Raw genomic sequence first — 19092 nt, forward strand, 5'->3', positions numbered from 1 at the left:
CCTTGTAATCGGTGGGTTTAGCCAACTTCTTGTTTGTTGTACTTGAATTGCTTCTAACATTAAAGGCCTGTAGGTAGAGAATGTGCCAGGGCTAGGATCGGGGGGAGTGATCCATGAATGTGCGTAAGTGGAGTTCCTCATGCCTGACTTGAAGCTGTCAGTGGGCGAATAAGTAATGAATAACAAGATTTAGTGGCTTTTCCACCAAGGCCATCGGCTCCACTGTACAGCACCTGCTTCAGTGTCAGCGGTGAATTTCTGATAGCCCAGTACCACCTATGGAAGGTTCCTGCTGATATGACATAATTTTCTACCTATGGAAAAAGCCGCTCTATGCGCATCATATACATGTTTTCTCGTTGCCGTTGCATGTCAGATGGACTCCGTATCAGATTCTGAAAGTATTGCACCGCTGACAGAAAGAAAAAAACTTTAGTGACGAGATATCAACCATCCATCATAGAAGCGTCACCTGAGATACATAATAAATCCCTTACAGACTAGACTAGTCGCGCTAAGACAGCAAGAGCAGGGAACTTGTACTAGAAATCGATCACTTGGAGCCGGAGGTTGGGGGTTGGGGAGAAGTGACTAGCCAACATTTGCACCGGCGACCCAGGACTATAGTAACTATAGTACGGATACCATTTATTGAAAGAGGAAGGAGGAGAACAGCACATCCCTCGATATGTTAGTTAGCTGTTAATGTTGAGGTAATGTTCGTATCCCAAGGTGGTGTACCACTATGTCAACCTAGATAAGTTTCAAAGCGAAGCCATGACTCGGAAGAAAAGTTTCGACAAGTGAGCGAATTTTGACAATCACTGGGGTGAAACGAATAGTTGCCACAGATCCTATGTCACGTTTTAAACGTACGAATTAGGAACGCAGTCATGAGAAAGGGAAAGTCTGGGTTTCTTATTAATTAAACACCTCTGTCACGTTTCAATTCCAAGCCTTTATGTGTCTATCAAACATGGCGACTCTTGGAAACCATGAGCCGTCTCACCTAATTACCTTAGTACCTACTCACTAGGTAGCCATAGAATGCGCCTCGCTAATTACAATACTTGATTCGGTGCGGGCTACAGGAGAAAAGCACTAGTTTTTTGCCTATTCGGTTACTTTCCACCGAATAACAGCATGAAACTTATGCAAGCTACAAGATACTCGGCAAAGCTTAGCCTTGGGCGCTACAAAAGCAAAAGGTAGTTTGACAGCCAGCAAGCGTTGGCTGTTGCTAGTTTTCGGTTACTTTCAAAGTAGAAACTAAAGGTTATGCGGGGGAATAGAGAGGGGAAAAGAAAAAGAGAAAAGAGACGATTAGATATTCAACTGACACCTTTTACATGCTAATTGAAGGACCTGGTGAGTCGTCTGAAGCCGACAGATCTCGGGCGGGATACACCCCTGGCATGCAAGTTGGGTAGCAGGTAGAGTATCTAGTCCAGTCTAATGGAAACTAACGATTGAGTTTACTAGCTTACGGGCACCAACTGTCGATGGACAGATGTTATGCCATATGAATGCCACTTTCTCTAGTTTTTCTGCCTTTTAGAGTTTGGTTGCTGTTCGGAGGCTGCGCATCTCCCGCGCTGTCGGTAAGTAGCACTGTAACGGACTGACTAAAATTCAACCACAGTTTGCCGTACTCCTGTAGGTGCTTGTGTTGGTGGAGGCTACCATTGCATAAGCCATTGGCAGATTTAATTCGAAATGCTAGATTTGGTAGGTACCATTTCAATCTGAGCTTCTGTGTGGCTTGCTCGACCCAGGAGCCTGGTTCTTGGGTCGTGACTTCCTTGTGAATGGTCTAGATGCATAGATCTGACCCAACATTTAGCCCTGTGTGACTTCTATTTCTTACACACTTCATCACTTCTCCATAAGCATTACACACTTGTTTAAACACGGCTCTTTCGCTCACAACTTTCAACAATGTGCATTTGCTTCACCTCGCCCAGAGTGCCCAGAGGGGCGACCTTCAATCTCCAATCTCATGAATATCCTTTGATTGCAGGGCAAACATAGTATCACTGTCCCGTTCACCGGCGTTACCATTCTATCATCACCTCTGTATCTGTTGTTGAACAACCTTAGTGTGGGGAGTGCGCAGTTATCTTCTTTCATAAACACAAATATGCTGTATGGGCCCATTGGCATGATGTCCCTACTACGCAACACTCCGACGTCATTTACGAATTAGTGCAGCATGCCGAAGACGATCTTGAAGCACCCCTTGACGAGATCAATGCTACTCAAGAACGCATTCTTCTCATTTCGGACCTGCGAAACCCCGGCGCTTTTGACGATAAGAACATACAATACGCGGTACCTCGCCATGATGAAACATACCAAAAACTAGGAAGTTTTCTCATTCCCCACAGTATACCCAATATGTTTCTTCTTAAATTCATAACTTTCGATGGCGTTGAGGCGTACCAGCCATGTTCCCGGAACTTCAATTTGCTCAACCTCGGCGAGCCTCTGTGTCCCATCGAAACTGGCGACCTCGTTTTCGGTGAAGCCCGCAACTGGTCGTGCACCGAACAAGCCCGCCCACACTTGCCCAAAGAAGTGAGATGGATCCTTGCCACTATCTACAACTTCGCTTGTGTCATGTTGCGTCTCAGCCATGGTGAGAATTCACATTGGGAAATGAGGCCATGGCTCATGTACTTGTATTATGTTGCCGATAGTCTTTTCGTGGAGAACGGTATCCCTGCCACAGCACCAAGTCCAGAATAGTTTTCGCGGCCTCTGGGACCACCCGAGGGCCCAGAAGGCAGTCGCCGTTCCTTTACCTAAGAACCGTTTGGCCGTTGGCGGAGATCTGGTTTAAGCAACACTTTCGTCGGGCTGTCTATAGCTTTCTGGTACCATGGCTGGGATATTTAACATGCAAGCGATACAGGTAGCGATCAAAAGAATAAGTAGAAACATTTCTCCTCTTGAACATTTCTCTCCAACACTCACAAATATTCTCCCATATTTAAATCAAGGCAAAGCCTTGCTCGGTCTAGAGACTGTGAAGCATACACACAAACTCATCGTTCAGATGAAAGCCTCTCAATTTAACCAGACATCAATTTCTGGAAATGATTTACTGTGCGGCAATGAGGCTCATATAAACCCCCCAAGCAACACCGGCCAGAGCGCCCACAAGGTTGCGTCCCTCAACAGTTTTGATAGCAGCAAAGTTGACGATGCTCACAGCGGGCCAGAGCTTCCAACCAGCATAGATAAGAGGAGCAAAGTCGGTCTTGGCAGCTTCCCAGACACCAGTCCAGTTGACTCGGCTAAAGTCAATGGTACGCGGGGAAGTCCAGTAAGTAACGGCCTTGGGAAGACTAGTGATGACGGGGGCATCCTTGATGGCAAATCGAAGGGCATGAACATAAGTACTAAAGAGGAGCGTGTTCGCAGCGGCGCCAATGGTCTGGTCGAGGGTGAACTTGATGAGGGTGTTGCGGACTGAGAGCTTGGGCTGAGTCTTTTTGGTGCCTTTTGGATCCTTGGGCTTAGAGGGTTCCTCAGGGTGTGCTGGAAACGTTGATTCAAGAAAATCTTGCCTAGTGAAATGTCAGAGGGATTCTGAGGTACTCAAGATGGAGGCTTACCAGTAGAAGTTGGGCGGTGTGCAGATAATGTTGAATAATAGGAACTGGAATACAGGAACCCAATCTATAACGACGTCTGTCTATTAGAAAAACAAGTTAGTATCCAAACAGAATGAAGAGATAATACAGTGGATGAGTATGTCAACCTACCCCAGCTCTATAGGCTGTAATGACTTGAGCTAAGACATTGGCGATGCCACCCAGAGCAGCACTCTGAATAGTGGCCATGATCACAGGAGGGTATTGGAGACTCATGTTTGCTTGGGTGGGGTGCTATTCGGCAGTCTATACGTCAAGGTTGGAAGAGGAAGTGTTTAAAGGAGAAAGAGAGAGACGTGTTGAGTTGAGTTGAGTTGATGCCACTATGAGATCGGCGCTAAGATAGGCGAGCCAGGATTTCTGATGACACCCTACGAATGAATATGTCAGCCAGTGGATTATTGTCGCACCATATGCAACGATAGTAAACAACACTTGAAATGTCATCGTGCACAGTGAGACATTGTTTGAGTGAAGCGTCCAAATGGGCGGGAAGTGGCGTGCATTAAGCTTCTACAAATCTCGAGTCAGAGGCGTAGTCTGGTTACGTGTCCTTACAATTGGTCACGGTATATTGCAATCCAAATATATTCTCGTAGGTAGCAATGCAACGTACTCCTGAAAGCATTCAGGTAACAAGCAATTCTATCATAGCATCGAGCGAATCGTTTGACGTTTCTTTGATGCTTCATCATTCAACCCAGATAGTTATCGTACATCCCCCAGTCGTCCCTCATTACCATCTTCATTCCTTTGTTAGCTCAACTTTTGTATCCACAAGACACCACCAGGTCTCGTAAACTCCTTTGCGAACGAATATGGTTGATACTAGCTATCTTGCTCAAATCCAAATTACCGTTCACGCTCTAGTGAGAATCCACATAAAGAAGAGCTGCACAAAGTAGGAGTACATGAAGAGGAACTTGGTGCGTTGGCTGCGCTTGGCTCGAGAGTCCGTCTGCATAGGTCCGCCACTAACGCCAGCTGCAGTCTCAGGGAGAAGGACGTACTTGAGCGATCGCATCTAAGAGATAGTTAGGATAAATGTATTGTCAAACGACTGGGAAACGTACCAAAAAGAGCGAGTTTGCCAGGTAGGTGTAGAAAAAGATCAACCAGCCGACCCAACCACCAGTGCCCTTGCCGCCGTTGAGGATCTCGGCAACGACAACAGTGACAATGATTCCAACGAACTTGTATCCCGAGTAGGCGATCAGATCAAGGAGCTGCGATTGGCTAGAGATGCTCAGGAGATAACATCCAAGCTTGAGGAAAAAGATCTCGACGATAACGACGATAAGACTGATTGTAGCTGTCTTTCCGAGAAGTTCTGGTTGGAACTGGTGGTTGAGACCGGCGATCAAGGTTGAGAGAAGGATATATGTTACCAAAGCCATAACTATCTCGTGGTTAGTTTTCAGATTGAAATATCATCACTTTGCGCTACACACCTGGGATGTACATATCGGGACTGTTGATGTCGTCTCGTGGAGGTAGGTACCAGCCATCCTGTCCGTTTTGCCCAACAGCCTGCTTTCGCGACCAAGGCTTGTGCCTCCAGGGGAAAAGAACGAGGAAGAGCTTGTTGACTACATACGAGTTGGAGACGTTGAAGTAGTGTTTCAGGGCGGAGACGTTGACATATCGACCTATCTGTTCAAGTCAGTATCATAACACCACCAAGTAGATGCATTCCCAAGACTTACGTTCTGTTCCACATACTCCTGACCATGTCTGAACGCTGTCTGGCCGAATTGCGCCGCCACCTGCGCTGTGGGATCGTTCATAAAGTTGCCATATGCGCCAAACACATTGCCGCTGGTGCCTCCCTGCTGCTGATATGGGTTTCCTCCGCCATTAGCAGCGTAGCCCTGCTGTGACTGTGCGGAACCTGGAGGAGGAGGCGGCGATCTTAGTTGAGGGACAGTCGAGACATGCTGGGGGACTGGGTGGTGAAGGGGGGGCGACTGTGCGTAGGCCGCTCGTTGCATGGCGGGTGAAGAAGAGTTACTGGGTGTTTGAGGAGTTATCGATGCCCTTTCGGTGTAGCACTGGGGTCGTCAAGTTGGGTGGGTTGAGTTGAATTGGCGATGGCGAGATGAAGCTATTGTTGTGTTTGGTTTGGACCAGCAGTTCTGGGAAATGTGTTCGATTCCCTCTGATTGGGCGCTAGCATCATGGAGAGCTCCAGCCTACCTCAAAGGGAACCTAGAGCTTAGGTAGACGTCAGCCCCTGTTCAGTTTCTCCAAAAGACACGTGATTGTTCTTTTTGAATGTAGTGGGGCATGTATTGTATTGTATGCAAGTGCATTGATTGAATGCATTTTAATCAATCACAGATATGGCTTATTTATTTTATTGTGTGCATAGTATCCATATAATCATGGTATTGCTTAAGAATACCATAACCATATACTTTAGAAGACAAACTTCATTGAGTTAAGTATTGGCCGTTAGGGTTGAATCTTGGGGAAGGCCCAGGCCCATGCGCAGTGCGGCGTGTCCGGGTCCAATCCCTGCCCGTCCCTCATTTTGATATGCAGCGGTTTTATCTTATCTGGGTTACTGCTGTATAGTAGGTACTGTAGCCACATCTACCATCTGGTTCATCTTTTGCCTCCCCTGTTGATTTGCACTTAAATTTCCCATCAACTTCAACATTCTCGACTTCAACATTTCAGATTCAAGAAAAGAGAAACACACAAAATGTTAGACTCATTCGAGATATTAACCACTTCGGGCGTCGTCGTCTGGTCGCGCACATACACTCCCATAAACCCTTCCATCATCAACAACTTCATCGCTGATACCTTTATTGAAGAGAAGAGTGGCGCCATTGCCCTCAGCGACTCGAGATCTGCCCCTACCAATCCACCTTACAAGAGCGACCAGCACACTCTCAAGTGGACTCTTGTCAAGGAATTGGGCATCATCTTCGTCGTGAGTACTTTAACTTTACTTGTCATGATGGCTTCTTCCCCCCCCCCCCCCCCCCCCCCCCGATCCTCGGCGCTGACGTCCCCACTTCCACCATTAGGCTGTCTATCGATCCCTCCTACATCTCTCATGGGTGGACAAGCTCGTCGACAATATCAAGACCATCTTCGTCAAGCTCTACGGTGAGCAATTAACGAAGCCGCACACTACCCTCGTCGAATGCCATGCCTTCGATGAATACTTCGACGTGCAAATCGAGGAGCTCGACCAAACTAGTACAAAGGTCCCCTCAACCACCATCACGGCCGGCGCAATCCCATTGGAAGAGGAAATCATTCCAACCACCACTGGCGACGAACCTCCCGTTGCGCCAGGTCTAACATACCGAGGGCGACATCTCAATGGACCTCAGGATGCCCTGTCAGCCGACGAGTCCACCCCCGCCTTGACACCGAATGGATCGCGACCCGGCACACCAAGCAACCACCTCCTCTCCGCAAAGGGTGGCCCTATCGCAAAGATCTCGCGACGTGCGCGCAAGGCAAAGAACCAAACATCCGCCCCCGCCTCTTCTGGCGACGAGGCGCCCCGAAAGAAGAAGACAACCGCCAAGAAGGGCCGCAAGTGGGACGCCGATGGCTTCGCAGATGAGGACGACGATGTGCAGCTTGACTACTCCACAAAGGCACAAGCCACCAGCGATTCAGAAGCTGAAGGAAGATCGACCGCCCTAGACGAGATCGACTCCAACACATGGGGCTCGACGTCAAAGGGGAAGTTCGTGCTGAAGGACTTGGGTGATGAGGTTCATGAGATCTTGGCCTCAGAAGCAGAGAAGGCAGCAGGGGCAAAGTCACAATCTAAGTCTGGTCTTCTGGGTACCGGTGTTAGTGCCATCAGTGGTCTTTTCCGTAACGTTGTCGGAGGCAAGACTTTGACCAAGGAGGACCTCGACAAGGCTATGAAGGGTATGGAGGAGCACTTGCTGCAGAAGAACGTAGCCCGAGAAGCTGCTGTTCGACTATGCGAAGGTGTGGAGAAGGAGTTGATTGGTGTCAAGACTGGCAGTTTCGAGAGTATGTTTCAACCAAACCCCCTATCACCAGCCCAACACTAACATACGTAATAGGTATCAATGCCAGGATCCAGGCCGCTATGGAAGCCTCACTGACAAAGATGCTCACCCCCACGTCATCTCTCGATCTTCTCCGTGAGATTGATGCCATCACCTCTCCTTCGGTAACATCTCTCCGCAAGCCCCGTCCCTATGTCATGTCCATCGTCGGTGTCAACGGCGTGGGCAAGTCCACCAACCTTTCCAAAATCTGCTTCTTCCTTCTTCAGAACAAGTACAAGGTTCTCATCGCCGCTGGCGACACTTTCCGTTCCGGCGCCGTTGAACAACTTGCAGTTCACGTCCGCAACCTCAAGGAGTTGACGGCCCGTGAGGGTGGTCGCGTTGAGCTTTACCAAAAAGGCTACGGTAAGGATGCTGCCACTGTTGCCAAGGACGCTGTGAGCCATGCTGCGCAAGAGGGTTATGATGTTGTCCTTATCGACACAGCTGGTAGACGGCACAATGACCAGCGTCTCATGTCTTCTCTCGAGAAGTTTGCCAAGTTTGCTCAGCCTGACAAGATTCTCATGGTTGGCGAAGTGAGTGGCTCTTTTCTCACACTATTTGCTGTTCACCTGCTAACAATTTGACAAGGCTCTCGTCGGTACCGACTCAGTCGCCCAAGCTCGCAACTTCAACGCTGCCTTTGGCGCCGTCCGCACACTCGATGGTTTCATCATCTCCAAGTGTGATACTGTCGGCGACATGGTTGGCACTCTTGTCAGTCTCGTTCACGCAACCAATGTTCCCGTCTTATTTGTTGGCGTGGGTCAACACTATTCAGACCTGCGTAACTTTTCTGTCAAATGGGCTGTAGAGAAGTTGCTAAGCAGTAACTAAAACAGATACTATATACTTTGGACAGTAGAGTCATCGCGGATTTACTTAGCTATACCTGGATATAAATAATACAGCAAGAGAAAAATGTCTTGCCATTTTCACACGCCCTATGTACACCGAATGCTCAATTATTGATTGTCACGGGATGCCAGGCCATTCTTAAAAAAAATAACTCATTATAACTCATTCTATGGTTCTTTTGAGAGTAAATTATGATTATGTACAACGAGCAATCGTCTTGAATGCTTTCTCGCGTCGAAATGACATTTACCACACCGCTATGCAAACGACAGTGAGGGAAGTACTGAAATATCAAAACTTATTGTTCCGCAATCGTTTTTTTTTCTGTGTTTTTATCCTTTTTCTTATATGCTTTCACGGTGCTCTTTCATGAGATGACCCTCTGAAACACAGGCTTCCTAACGGAGTGAAAGAATGAAAAGCAAAGAAGACTTGATGGAAATAAAAGACAAACAAATCCCAATCTGTGGCATAAACATGAATCCAAAAGGGGGTATCTTTCTAGGTTCGCAGTCTCGGTGAAACTGTTATAATAATGTGCAGCGCAAATATTTATGCATCAGCCGTTTTTTGGTGTTCTGACAAAAGAAATGTAGATTATAATAAGTCATGATAAGCGTCTCCTGGACCAAAGTAGAGAAACCTTGTTTACACTAGTCCTCGAAGAAATCATTATCGTCAAAATCTCCGGGCTGTGCATCCGAGTCATATCCACTCGTTCGCATCATTGGAGGAGTCATAGGCTCATCCTCTGATTCGACAGGCGGCGGCGTGACGAGGGCTTGTTCTGCTCTGTGTGAAGTATTTGAAACTCCTCGTGCTCGTCCAGGGGCGTGGCTTTGCGATGGAAAGCGACGTCCAGTGCTGGCAAACGCGGTGGGCTGGGACTTATTGTCAACTGGCGGTGCTTGTCGTATGCTGGACGCAGGAGGTGTCATGAGGCCACCCTGAGGCTTGTTCTGGGAGGTCGAGTTGCTGCGCGATGGAGTGGCTCTTCGCCCAGGGGCTGGAGAACTAAGGACGCCGGAAAGGCTGCTGAGCGAGGGCTGACTGCGGTTACCCTTTCGCCAGTTGCCCCAAGCAGCCGCCAGGGGTCCGATTGTTTGTGCGACTCGAGGCGTAGCATTCTGAATTGTTTGGGCAATGTTGGGTAGGTTGATGGCAGAGCCACCGTTCATGGCCCTCTCTCGCTCCTGTTCTTCCATCTGGAGATTTGCCTTAAGTCTGATCGCGGCATCCTTGACTGCGTCGCGATCAAAAGAGTCGCTTTGAAGGGCTGCGATAATGTCTTGCAAGTTCTCGTGTCTGACGGCAAGGAGCTCTCTCAACCAAGTGATTTCGTCATCACGCTTAGTGATTTTGGTGCTGGCTTCAGGATCAGTCTTGGATAGCGACTGCTCCAGCTCTTCAATGCGCTGTTCTCGAGCCTGGAGTTGTTCTTGGAGGACCATGATAGATTCACGAAGAGCCTGTGGAGAAATTCTTTCGGGCGGGTCGAGATCACGCGTGGCCCTTCTCGGTTGGGCTACATGAACGTTCACATCGACTCCTGCGGACTTAGCAGCTTGTGCGGCGGCTGCGGCGGCCTGCTTTGCAATCTCAAGTTTGTCTTCAAGATGGAGAATGCGATCTTGAAGGTGCTCAGTCTTGGAGGCTGACAAACTGAGACGTTCAAGAAGGTGTTGCTCGGCCTTGTGGGCATCCTCCTGGGCGTTGTGAACACGTCGCTCGTATCGAGTTTGCAGATCCTCTATCTCGTTCTGGTGTTTACGAGTAAGTTCCTGGAGCTCGACCGTCTTGGTGTTCTCAACCTCCTCAAGAAGCATCTCATTCTGAGCCTTAGCAGTGTCGACCTCAAGTCTGACATTGTCAAGCTCGGCACGAAGCTTGGAGTTCTGTTCTTCAAGCTCCTCGCGGATGTAGTTGACTTGGTTGTTGGCAGCGTCGATCTCGGTTTGCAGAGACATTCGAGTTCTCTTGACTTCACTAAGGCCAGATTCACGGGCCTCCTCGAACTCACGTTGGTAGCGCATAGCCTTCTGCTCAAGCTTGTAATTTTCGGTCTTCAGTTCACCAATGATGCCTTCCAGACGAGCGCATTCGTTGTTAGCACGCATACCAGATCGTTCGTTTGATTGCAGGCGGTCCATTTCGATCTCCAGACGCTCGCGGGTCTTAGCCTCGGCTTGAAGTCGAGCATCCAAGACTTCTTGTCTGGCAAGCATAGCCTGGTCCTTCTTGATGCGACGAGCATTTTCTTCGGCGATTTCACGAGCAGCCCTGCCCATATCTTCTTGAAGAGAGACAAACTTGCTGCGCCAAGATTCGCGGATACGTTCATTCTCCTCAAGCTGGATAGTGAGGGTGGCCAGAGACTTCTGCATGTGCTGGTTGTCTTCTAGTGCGCGGTTCAACTCGGCACCCTTCTGTCGAGCAGACTCGTCGTAACGCTCAGCTTCGGCACGCCAGTGGTGGTTATCCTGGCGAACATCCTTGAGCTCAACTTCCATGCCCTTACACTTGCCAATGGCCTCGTGCTGGGTCTGGATAGCGTTGTTCTGGGCAGCCTCAAGAAGGGCGATACGCATAGAGGTCTTACTGTTCGCTTGCTCCAGAGAACGTAGCTTGTGATCTCTCTGCTCAACAAGTTCACGAAGACGAACCACCTCTTCAGCAGCGGTCTCTTGGTGAACACGGGATTCGGTGAGTTTGTCTTCAGCAGCTCGACGAGCAAGAGTCGATTCCTCGCTGAGTTCTTCGGCTCCTCGAAGCCTCTCCTCAAGGTCAGCCACACGCTGATCGAAAACACTACGGTTGATGATTTCAACCTCAATGCGGGTTTCGGCTGTTTGAAGTTTGCGCACAAGCTCAGCTGCCATATCTTCAGCGGCACGTCGCTCAGAAACTTCACTCTCGACCTTGGTCTGCTCAAAGTAAAGACGCTGTTCGAGATCGGTGATCTTATTCTGAAGTTCAGTAATCTTTGAGTTTTCTGCTTCTTCGGATTTAGCAGCAGCAGGTACGCTAGCTTGAACAGCCTCCTGGATCATCTTCTTGAGAACATCATCACGGTTAGCGTTGTTGCTAGACTGTTGCTTGAGTTCCTCCAGGGCTTCGAGAATAGCCGCAGGAAGGGTTTCTGAGGTAGCCTGTGCAGAAGGAGGGGCTGGCGAAGCCTCCAGGTTGCTGCGCTGCTGGGCCTGCAGACCTTCCATAACCGCAATTCGGATCTGGTCTAGACGTCGGTCCCTGCGAGGGCTCATAGATCGACGGAAAATAGGCTCCTCATCCTCGTCGTCGGCGTCACTTTGTTGAAGTTCCGCAGAAATGCTGCGCATATCGCGACGAGAGGAAGGTGCGCCACGAGCACGGGTTGCCAGGACTTGTTGGATAGAGAAAAGCGTCCTTTCCATCGGTTCAAGACGAGATGCCAACAGACTACCAACGACTTGGTTGACACGGCCGTCGAAGAACTGCGCGCGGTTTTCCAATTTGTCATGCTCATCTTCGGTAAAAGCACCCTCCCAGTCACTAGCTGGCAGGCTCTCATTATCACCAGCATCACCTGTGTTGCCCATAGGAGGATCAAGGAAGGGATCTTCAATCTCAGTGCTGGGCATGGGCTGGGCAGAGCTTCCTGAGAGGGCATGGTACTCTCGAGGAGTCAAACTTGCCTCATCGCGGACGTAGTGATCGCCTGCAGGCTCCAATTTGTAGGGCGAAGAGTTGGCAATAGCTGATAAGTTACGAACTGGGCTGCTCTGCTGCCACTGACCAGATTCATGAGTTTTGTTAACGCCCATAGTAGGATTGTCAAAGAATTGATCCATGACAGCATCAATTTCCTCAAAAGTGGGCTCGTTACTACCGCGACCACCAACAGGTAGTGCAGTAGCTGAAAGCTGGGGCATCTCTTCCTCTTCAACCGAGTCAACAATGTCATCCTCGACAGGCACAGGAGGGAGAGGCTTCTCCTCAGGGGTAGGGCTCTTAGCGAATCTAGAAGCAGCCAGACCCTTAGCCGGCTTGACAGGATCGGCGAAACGAGAAGCGCCGAGTCCCTTGGACGATGTCCTTGGAGGAGGCTGATTAGTGTTGAGTCGAGAAGCACCAAGACCAGAAGTAGCGCGGGCAGGTACGGGACTAGCCTCGGGGGAAACATCAGACACCTCATCTTCTGGCTCAGTCTGCGTGGCTTCCCCATAGGAACTCACGCCCGGCTTAAAAGCTTCGGCATTAGCGGACAAAGTCTTCTTGTGACCATGCGTGAAGTCTTCTTCGCCAAAGGGACGGGCATCATTGAAGTTTTGCATATCCTGGTTGGATTCAAACTCAAAGGGCTTCCAGTTGTTCTCAGTAGCGGAAGCAACAGAAGGAGCCGCGGATGGAGCAGCGGTAGTAGCCTTGGTATCGACTTGATCAGAAGTGAGCATAGAAGACATGGATGTGTCGGCAGGCAGATGCTCATCCTGTGCGGTTTGTTGAGTTTCTTGGAGCGAAACATCTTGTTCACTAGGCTGCTCTGCAAACAACGGCACGTCATCACCATCAGGGGCAGAGCTGCGTGCTCGCTTGAATCTGTTCTCATCAGCAATTGGCCGGCCATCAGCATCGTATTGATCCTCGAGCTCCTCCGATTTAGCAGAAGATTGACTTGATGGTCTAACGATTGGTACTGCCTTCGATTTCTTGTTCGATTGCAGTTCATTAGAGCTGAGGTCGATGCTTCCGAAGATGCTACCATGTTTGCCCTGACTGGCCGGGCTGGTGAAGGAATCAGAGTTGGGTGTGAATGTAGGCGCAGCAACATTGAACTTGGGACCCGTAGTAGAGAAGCTGAAAGCACTTTCCCCTGGTGAGAAAGACGGCGCGTTAACATTAATCTTGGCTGGCGTAACGTGGGAAGGTTGCTTCGCAGGTGGAGAGCTAAACATGTTTGCACCAGAAAAGCCAGTGTCGGCTTGGAACACCGAAGGCTGGAAACCAGCTGGTTCAAAGTTGGCTGTCTGGAAGTTGCTTGGTTCGAAGGTGCTAGCACTAGGGATGAAAGTACTTGCGCCGGGTTGGAAACTGCTCGCGCCTGGCTGGAAGCTGCTCGAGCCGGGTTGGAAACTACCTACGCCAGGCTGGAATGCACTGGCTGCTGGTTCGAAGGTATTAGCAGTAGGTTCAAAACTACTAGCGCCCGGTTGGAAAGAGCTACTCTTGCTACCAAAGTCGAATTGGCCAGGGGTAAAAGAGCTTGCAGGGTTGAACTTGAACTCCGGTGCCTGCACATTAAGTTTGGACAGCGAGGGTTTGCTGACATGACTAGATCGTCGATCCATCTTGTTGCCGCTACTGACAGAGCCGGAGTCGTTCCAGGGGTTACTAGCTGTAGAGAAGTTCTTCTGGTGGCCGAATCCAGGGAAATCGATCTCCTGAACGGGCGTACCAAGATTGCTGGGGTTGGTCTCAATCTCAAAAGCCTCATCGGTTTTACGTGACTCGGGGATTTCATTGAGGCTACTAAACTTAGTGAGGTTGCTCTCATCGGCAGTGACGCTGTTCTCATTATGGTCACGGAAGTAACCCTGAGATAATGAATGGCCACGGCTATGAGGCCGAGGATGATGCAGTACAAGAGGCTTGGACTGCTCATTGGCAAAGCGTTCCTGGACGGGGAATTGATTGGAAGCTTGGTGGCTTTGAGCAGGCACAAAGGGATCCGGGTAGGCTGCGGGCTGTTCATTTTGAGGCTGGGGGTTGTAATCCTCATGCTCCAACTCGTTACGAAGCTGCTCTTCCAAGTGATACTCTGCATCATCAATCTCGGCTTGCAGAGTGTCGGTGTTCTGCTGTTGAGACGGCTCCGGTGTCATCGATGGACTCTTGCTGGGGGCTTCTTCCTCGTCCTCTCGGACCTCTTGCAGGCGAGGAGAGTTGCGAGCAGGCTGCAAGTACGAGAACTGCTGGTGAGGCATCATAGGATATTGCAAAGACTGGTGACGTTGGTGAATATTCATACCGGGGCTCTCTGGTCCTCCATAAGGCGAATGGGGAGACATCATGCCCATGAGAGAAGGTGAATCATGGCGGTTAAGGCCAGGCCACCCTGATGGGGGTTGTTGGAAACCGAAGGGCGAGCTGTTGGCAGGAAACGATATAGATTGCCTTGGGTTGAACTTGCCGGGCATGCCGCCAAAGGAAAGTGGTGAAGCGCCGTGTGATAGGCCGGGGCTGTTTGTGGATGGTCTTGTGAAATGGCCAGGCTGAAATCCAGGTATGCCATGGTTGCTAGAGGCTGATGATGTTGGCAGAGGGGGAGAGAAGGGTAGCGGAGGGTATTGAGCTGACGGTTGGCGACTGAGATCTGTCATAGCAGGTGAGGGCTCAGGTTCATCATCGCCAAAAGATACACCGAGCGCTCGCAGTTTGGCCTCTTGAAGATCTGCCTCGTACTTTTTCCAGCCATCCAAATCAGGAAGGGTGACCTTGAAACTACGCTGTTCCCTCTCTTTGACCACTTCATCAAAGTCAGGCCAAGTCTCTCGAGTTTGAGAATCAGCTGTACCTTCTACTTGGTAACCTTCAACTTCCAAGTCAAACCCTGAAATATCATATCCGAGCTCTCCCCAAGACGCAAACATCCGTTCTATCTCATCCTGGCGAAGAGGCATGGGCGCATTGCCAGGCTTTCCTCGTCCAGTATCCCGTGGAATGAGAACCATGATATTCTTGCCTCTCCATGGCACCTTCTTCTTCAAGCGAGGTGTCGGTGCAGGCTCCTTAGGAAGTGGCTTCTGTGTGCCCTTCTTCGGTGTTGCGGGTAGCGCAGGTTCCCCATTAGCAGCGCCATTGGGGATACGCTTATCTGTACTTTCTGCGACAGGTACTTCCGAGGTGGGGGCGGCCTCAGACCTGTCGCTCGCCGCATCATGCGTTACTGGTGCGGCTTCGGAGGTCGCCATACTGCTGTTTTGCCCCGTTTTGGGACTTAGGGAATCCCCTGGTCTGAGAGTCTCGATACTAGATCTGGCCCGAGGTTGGTGCGCAGATCCTTCTCGAGACACGTCTCTTGTTCTTCGTGTGGCTCGTGGAGTGCGAATTTCACCCTCTTCCAGCCAACCAGGTTCGGAGCCGCTCAACGAAGAGTGCTCGCTTCCACTTCCGTCACTGAACCAATGTCGACTCTCGTCGGTGGGATCGTCGGTGGTGTGAGTGCGGATCCAATCTTCAGTAAGTCCACGGGTTGGTCGACGAGCACGGTTTGCAAGGACGGCGGCGGCGGCACTCAGTGAAGAGCCCTGCGGGTCTGACTGGGATCGTAGTAGATCAGGAATTGGACGGAGAAAGGGCGTCTCGATGTCTAGGTGATGAATTGGAGAATCGTCTGAGCCTTCACTACTCACGCTCCGACGACGAAGGTTGCTATCCGATTCGGGATAAGGAGAGCCCCAGCTAGCAGTGCCGAATTGAGTGGTCTCGGGAGGTGGTGTCCTCAAAAATTGTAGAGCTCTTTCCGGGAGTCGAGGAGCTTGAAGAGTAACAAGGACGGGGGAGGACTCGATCTCCTCCTCGCCGTCAATAGTTGAAGTATTCGATAGAGCAGGAGAGGCCGGTGAGGCAGGGCGGGATCGAGAGGGTGAAGCTCCGTGACCGTCCTGTGCGGATGCACCAGGAGGAGCAGCTGTTGACGTTGTAGAAGACGTCTTTACAGTAGCCTGTTGATTCGGTGGCTCTCAGTCAGCGGCTGTCAGTTATGCAGTGGCGTCTGGAGACGAATGTGTGCTCTGCGAGCTCACACATGTCCGAGACCAAAAGGAGGGAAAGGTGGTTCAATTTACTCACTCAGGGAGATCAGTGCAGACCAAGGATACGTCTGCAGCTGAGTCTCGAATAGAGCCAGTCCTTTTCTCTCAAGGTCGGTCGCTTGATTTAAAAAGCTGATCTCGAAGGCCTGAGGAAGGGACACAGTTTTGCGAAACCGAAATCGTGGCCGGTATTTCTAACGGTCGAGGAAGAATTTAGGTGCGCGACGCGTTGTTCGACTTTATTAATAAAGGGGCGATCGGAATGACGGTTTGCCTGTGCTGCGAGCGCAGCGTACCTAGGTGGGAAATTTCCGGGGTGTGGAAACGGACCACCAGGGGGGCGCGAAATACCAGAAAAAAGTGCCTATCGAGAACCTAAGGAAACGGTCTCATGAAAGGAAAAGAGTGGACAAACGAAGACAGGGTGATGAAGACAATGCGGCCGGACTCATCTGAGGACTAAATTATTGCCAGTTGGGGGAGTCAAACAGTCTATAAAAACGAGACAAGAGACGAGGAGAGACAAGAAGAGAGGAAGGAAGTTGCGGAGCGAAGAGAGTGAAATGAAGACGTTGGTCTTATTCAAGAAGGAGAAATGGGATGGGATAGGATAGGATGAGATTAGATGAGAGCTTCATTCGATAATGAGTGGTTGAGATGGAACCTCAATGCTTCATTTGGGATGTACCGCCTCGTACGTGCTGTACCTCGAATTAGCTCAGTGTCAGTGCCAACTGCTAACCAGCCGGCAGCCACTTCCAATTCTGGGTGTGTGAGTTGTCCCAATTTTTATTTTATTTTTTGCTCCCCGTGACGCTGCGATGCAGAAAGATTAGCAGTAATTATTCCTGTTCAGTTGACCACTGGAACTTATCATAACCTCACCTTACTCACTTTTACAGCACTTAACTATCCCTTCGTCAGGATATCCGTATAGTACTAGACAGACAGAGACAGAGTACCTGTAAAGAAACGCCTTGTTCATGTTATGATGAGACCCGCACTCTACGAGTACCCGCATCAGCACGACGTAATTTCGGCAAGGGCCCCTAGCATCTTGGGAGAATTTCGAAGCAATAAACAAGACGAAAGATAGGAGATACCTACATCCGCATCACGATTTCGTGCGATCCGTTGTACTCACTATCATTTTCTCGTTTCTAGACCCTTTGATCTCGACCTGCACATCGGCACGATACAACCTAGTGCTGGTTGCTTCGTTGGCATCGCCTAACAACACAGCTCTACGTGATTGCTCAGACTTGCTGCGTGTCCTCCAGATTTCCAACCTGAATTGAGGGTTTTATCATGACTTGCAGTCTCTCGATCGACAGGTATGCTGAAGCTCCTTCACTTCTGGGGGCCTGGCCAGGGATGATTTGTTTATTTTTTCCCCATTTCTCCCATGATTCGAGGAATGTCTTTATGCACACTACTACCTAGGTATCCTTGCTAGGATAGACCAATAGGCGATATGGGCTTGCTTCGTGGAACATTTCCCCGGAGTTTTAGGTCGCTCCGATTGAACAACTCACCACATCATCCAAAAACACTCACAATCATCACAACATGGAATGCGTTATTTGATAGCCTTTACTCATCTCCAATGCCTTTGCATTCTTTCTCAGCGTGTCGAACGTCGGGTTCTTTACATCTCACCCCTTTCTTGGGTTGTGGCTCCACGACTTTGGCTTTATTATATACAGCCTACTCCGTACAGGACCCTTAAATACGCCGGGGCCGCCCGTACCTGGAGCTAACTCGGGCCTCCTCCACCTTGCTACTGCGTCTGGAATGCTAGCTCAGGCACGCAGCTTTCCCTCTTCAGTAGCTCCATCCAGCACTTGTAGAGGGAGAGTTATAGGTACTTCTAAGTTTAAGTACTCAATTATGCGAAACTCAAAGATCATGTCAATCTGACTACAGAGTACCCTATCTTGAACATTGTTTGAATAATACACCGATATGGGGTTCGCTTAGTTGTCTTGGGGCCGATCGTTTCATTGTGATTGTTCGCCTCGCTTCTAAATAAGAGACCAATTTCTCCGTAGTCCGCATCCAATCCTAACAGTACAACATCTATGCGGTGGCTGGTCACTACAAGGGAACTCCTGGTTATGATTCTAACAGAGCCAGATTGTGTATAAACATAATGCGAAATTGTGGTTTTGAGGCTCTTACATTGGCAATACTGCTATTTACATGCTCTACTACTAACGTCAATCGCTAGTCACACAAGCTTGGGTGCTACGTAGTATGCATTCTTTACCAAATTACCAAGGGCTTCTCGTACTCTCGGCAATTATGATTATTTAGATCTACGGGCTACGGTTCCGTATTGGAATAAAGGAAAATCGTCTCACAATCGTCAGCCGCTTCAGTATTTGCGCAAATCGAACGTCGGCGAGTAACTCAATGTTCATAGTATAATTGATAAGTGTGACCACCAAGTCCCAAATATAGAACGGCTGAATACATGCATGCTGAGATATACCTCGTATTTGTCAGAACAACAAACTACTTTGTGACAGACTATGGCAATGTCCGTGAACTGCTTGCCGATGCTACAGGGTAGGATATCTACCCAAGAACGCCCGAGTCAGATACCATGATGTGAATGCCTTAGTAGTCTAAAGTATTCACGAGAATCTCAATGGAAACTTGCAGTAGTCGAAAAGACGAAAACCGCGGACTTCATGACTCCCGGACTTATTGTAGTCCCAA

At 49.6% G+C, this 19092-nt stretch overlaps 5 protein-coding genes across 5 annotated transcripts; 2 read left to right on the top strand and 3 right to left on the bottom strand.

Moving 5' to 3' along the window:
- Window positions 1-1526: 1526 nt before the first annotated feature.
- EDB82DRAFT_554477 (uncharacterized protein) lies at window positions 1527-2926 on the top strand (the record flags this gene model as incomplete). The annotated part of the gene is made up of 2 exons (XM_065609632.1): window positions 1527-1601; window positions 2101-2926. 2 exons carry the CDS (start codon window positions 1527-1529, stop codon window positions 2746-2748), a joined length of 723 nt encoding a protein of 240 aa, XP_065464621.1. The 3' UTR covers window positions 2749-2926.
- Window positions 2927-3103: 177 nt separating this feature from the next.
- EDB82DRAFT_523620 (uncharacterized protein) lies at window positions 3104-3875 on the bottom strand (the record flags this gene model as incomplete). The annotated part of the gene is made up of 3 exons (XM_025733850.1): window positions 3104-3572; window positions 3621-3700; window positions 3771-3875. The coding sequence occupies 3 exons, from the start codon at window positions 3873-3875 to the stop codon at window positions 3104-3106; spliced, it is 654 nt and encodes a 217-aa protein (XP_025584715.1).
- A 337-nt stretch (window positions 3876-4212) lies between these two features.
- Window positions 4213-6019, bottom strand: EDB82DRAFT_496736 (YIF1-domain-containing protein). Its single transcript, XM_025733851.2, has 4 exons — window positions 5366-6019; window positions 5111-5312; window positions 4733-5058; window positions 4213-4683 (listed from the first exon to the last, which is right to left on the bottom strand). The coding sequence occupies exons 1-4, from the start codon at window positions 5648-5650 to the stop codon at window positions 4519-4521; spliced, it is 978 nt and encodes a 325-aa protein (XP_025584716.1). The 5' UTR covers window positions 5651-6019; the 3' UTR covers window positions 4213-4518.
- Window positions 6020-6250: 231 nt separating this feature from the next.
- EDB82DRAFT_496737 (signal recognition particle, alpha subunit, N-terminal-domain-containing protein) lies at window positions 6251-8724 on the top strand. Its single transcript, XM_025733852.2, has 4 exons — window positions 6251-6600; window positions 6698-7673; window positions 7727-8253; window positions 8309-8724. Exons 1-4 carry the CDS (start codon window positions 6367-6369, stop codon window positions 8552-8554), a joined length of 1983 nt encoding a protein of 660 aa, XP_025584717.2. The 5' UTR covers window positions 6251-6366; the 3' UTR covers window positions 8555-8724.
- Window positions 8725-9228: 504 nt separating this feature from the next.
- On the bottom strand, window positions 9229-16363 carry EDB82DRAFT_474322 (uncharacterized protein; the record flags this gene model as incomplete). The annotated part of the gene is made up of 2 exons (XM_065608019.1): window positions 9229-16244; window positions 16360-16363. The coding sequence occupies 2 exons, from the start codon at window positions 16361-16363 to the stop codon at window positions 9229-9231; spliced, it is 7020 nt and encodes a 2339-aa protein (XP_065464622.1).
- Window positions 16364-19092: the final 2729 nt, after the last annotated feature.

Source organism: Fusarium venenatum (genome assembly GCF_020744135.1).
Source record: "Fusarium venenatum strain MPI-CAGE-CH-0201 chromosome Unknown EDB82scaffold_2, whole genome shotgun sequence".
NCBI lineage: Eukaryota > Fungi > Ascomycota > Sordariomycetes > Hypocreales > Nectriaceae > Fusarium > Fusarium venenatum.

Bases quoted from the DNA above. Each gene is read 5' to 3' on its own strand.
- EDB82DRAFT_496736 (XM_025733851.2), bottom strand. From the start codon at position 5,650: ATGCAACGAGCGGCCTACGCACAGTCGCCCCCCCTTCACCACCCAGTC. The intron at 5,313-5,365 runs GTAAGTCTTGGG...TGACTTGAACAG, and splicing joins AGGAGTATGTGGAACAGAAC to ATAGGTCGATATGTCAACGT. The intron at 4,684-4,732 runs GTACGTTTCCCA...ACTATCTCTTAG, and splicing joins TGGCAAACTCGCTCTTTTTG to ATGCGATCGCTCAAGTACGT.
- EDB82DRAFT_496737 (XM_025733852.2), top strand. From the start codon at position 6,367: ATGTTAGACTCATTCGAGATATTAACCACTTCGGGCGTCGTCGTCTGG. The intron at 6,601-6,697 runs GTGAGTACTTTA...TTCCACCATTAG, and splicing joins AATTGGGCATCATCTTCGTC to GCTGTCTATCGATCCCTCCT. The intron at 7,674-7,726 runs GTATGTTTCAAC...CATACGTAATAG, and splicing joins CAAGACTGGCAGTTTCGAGA to GTATCAATGCCAGGATCCAG.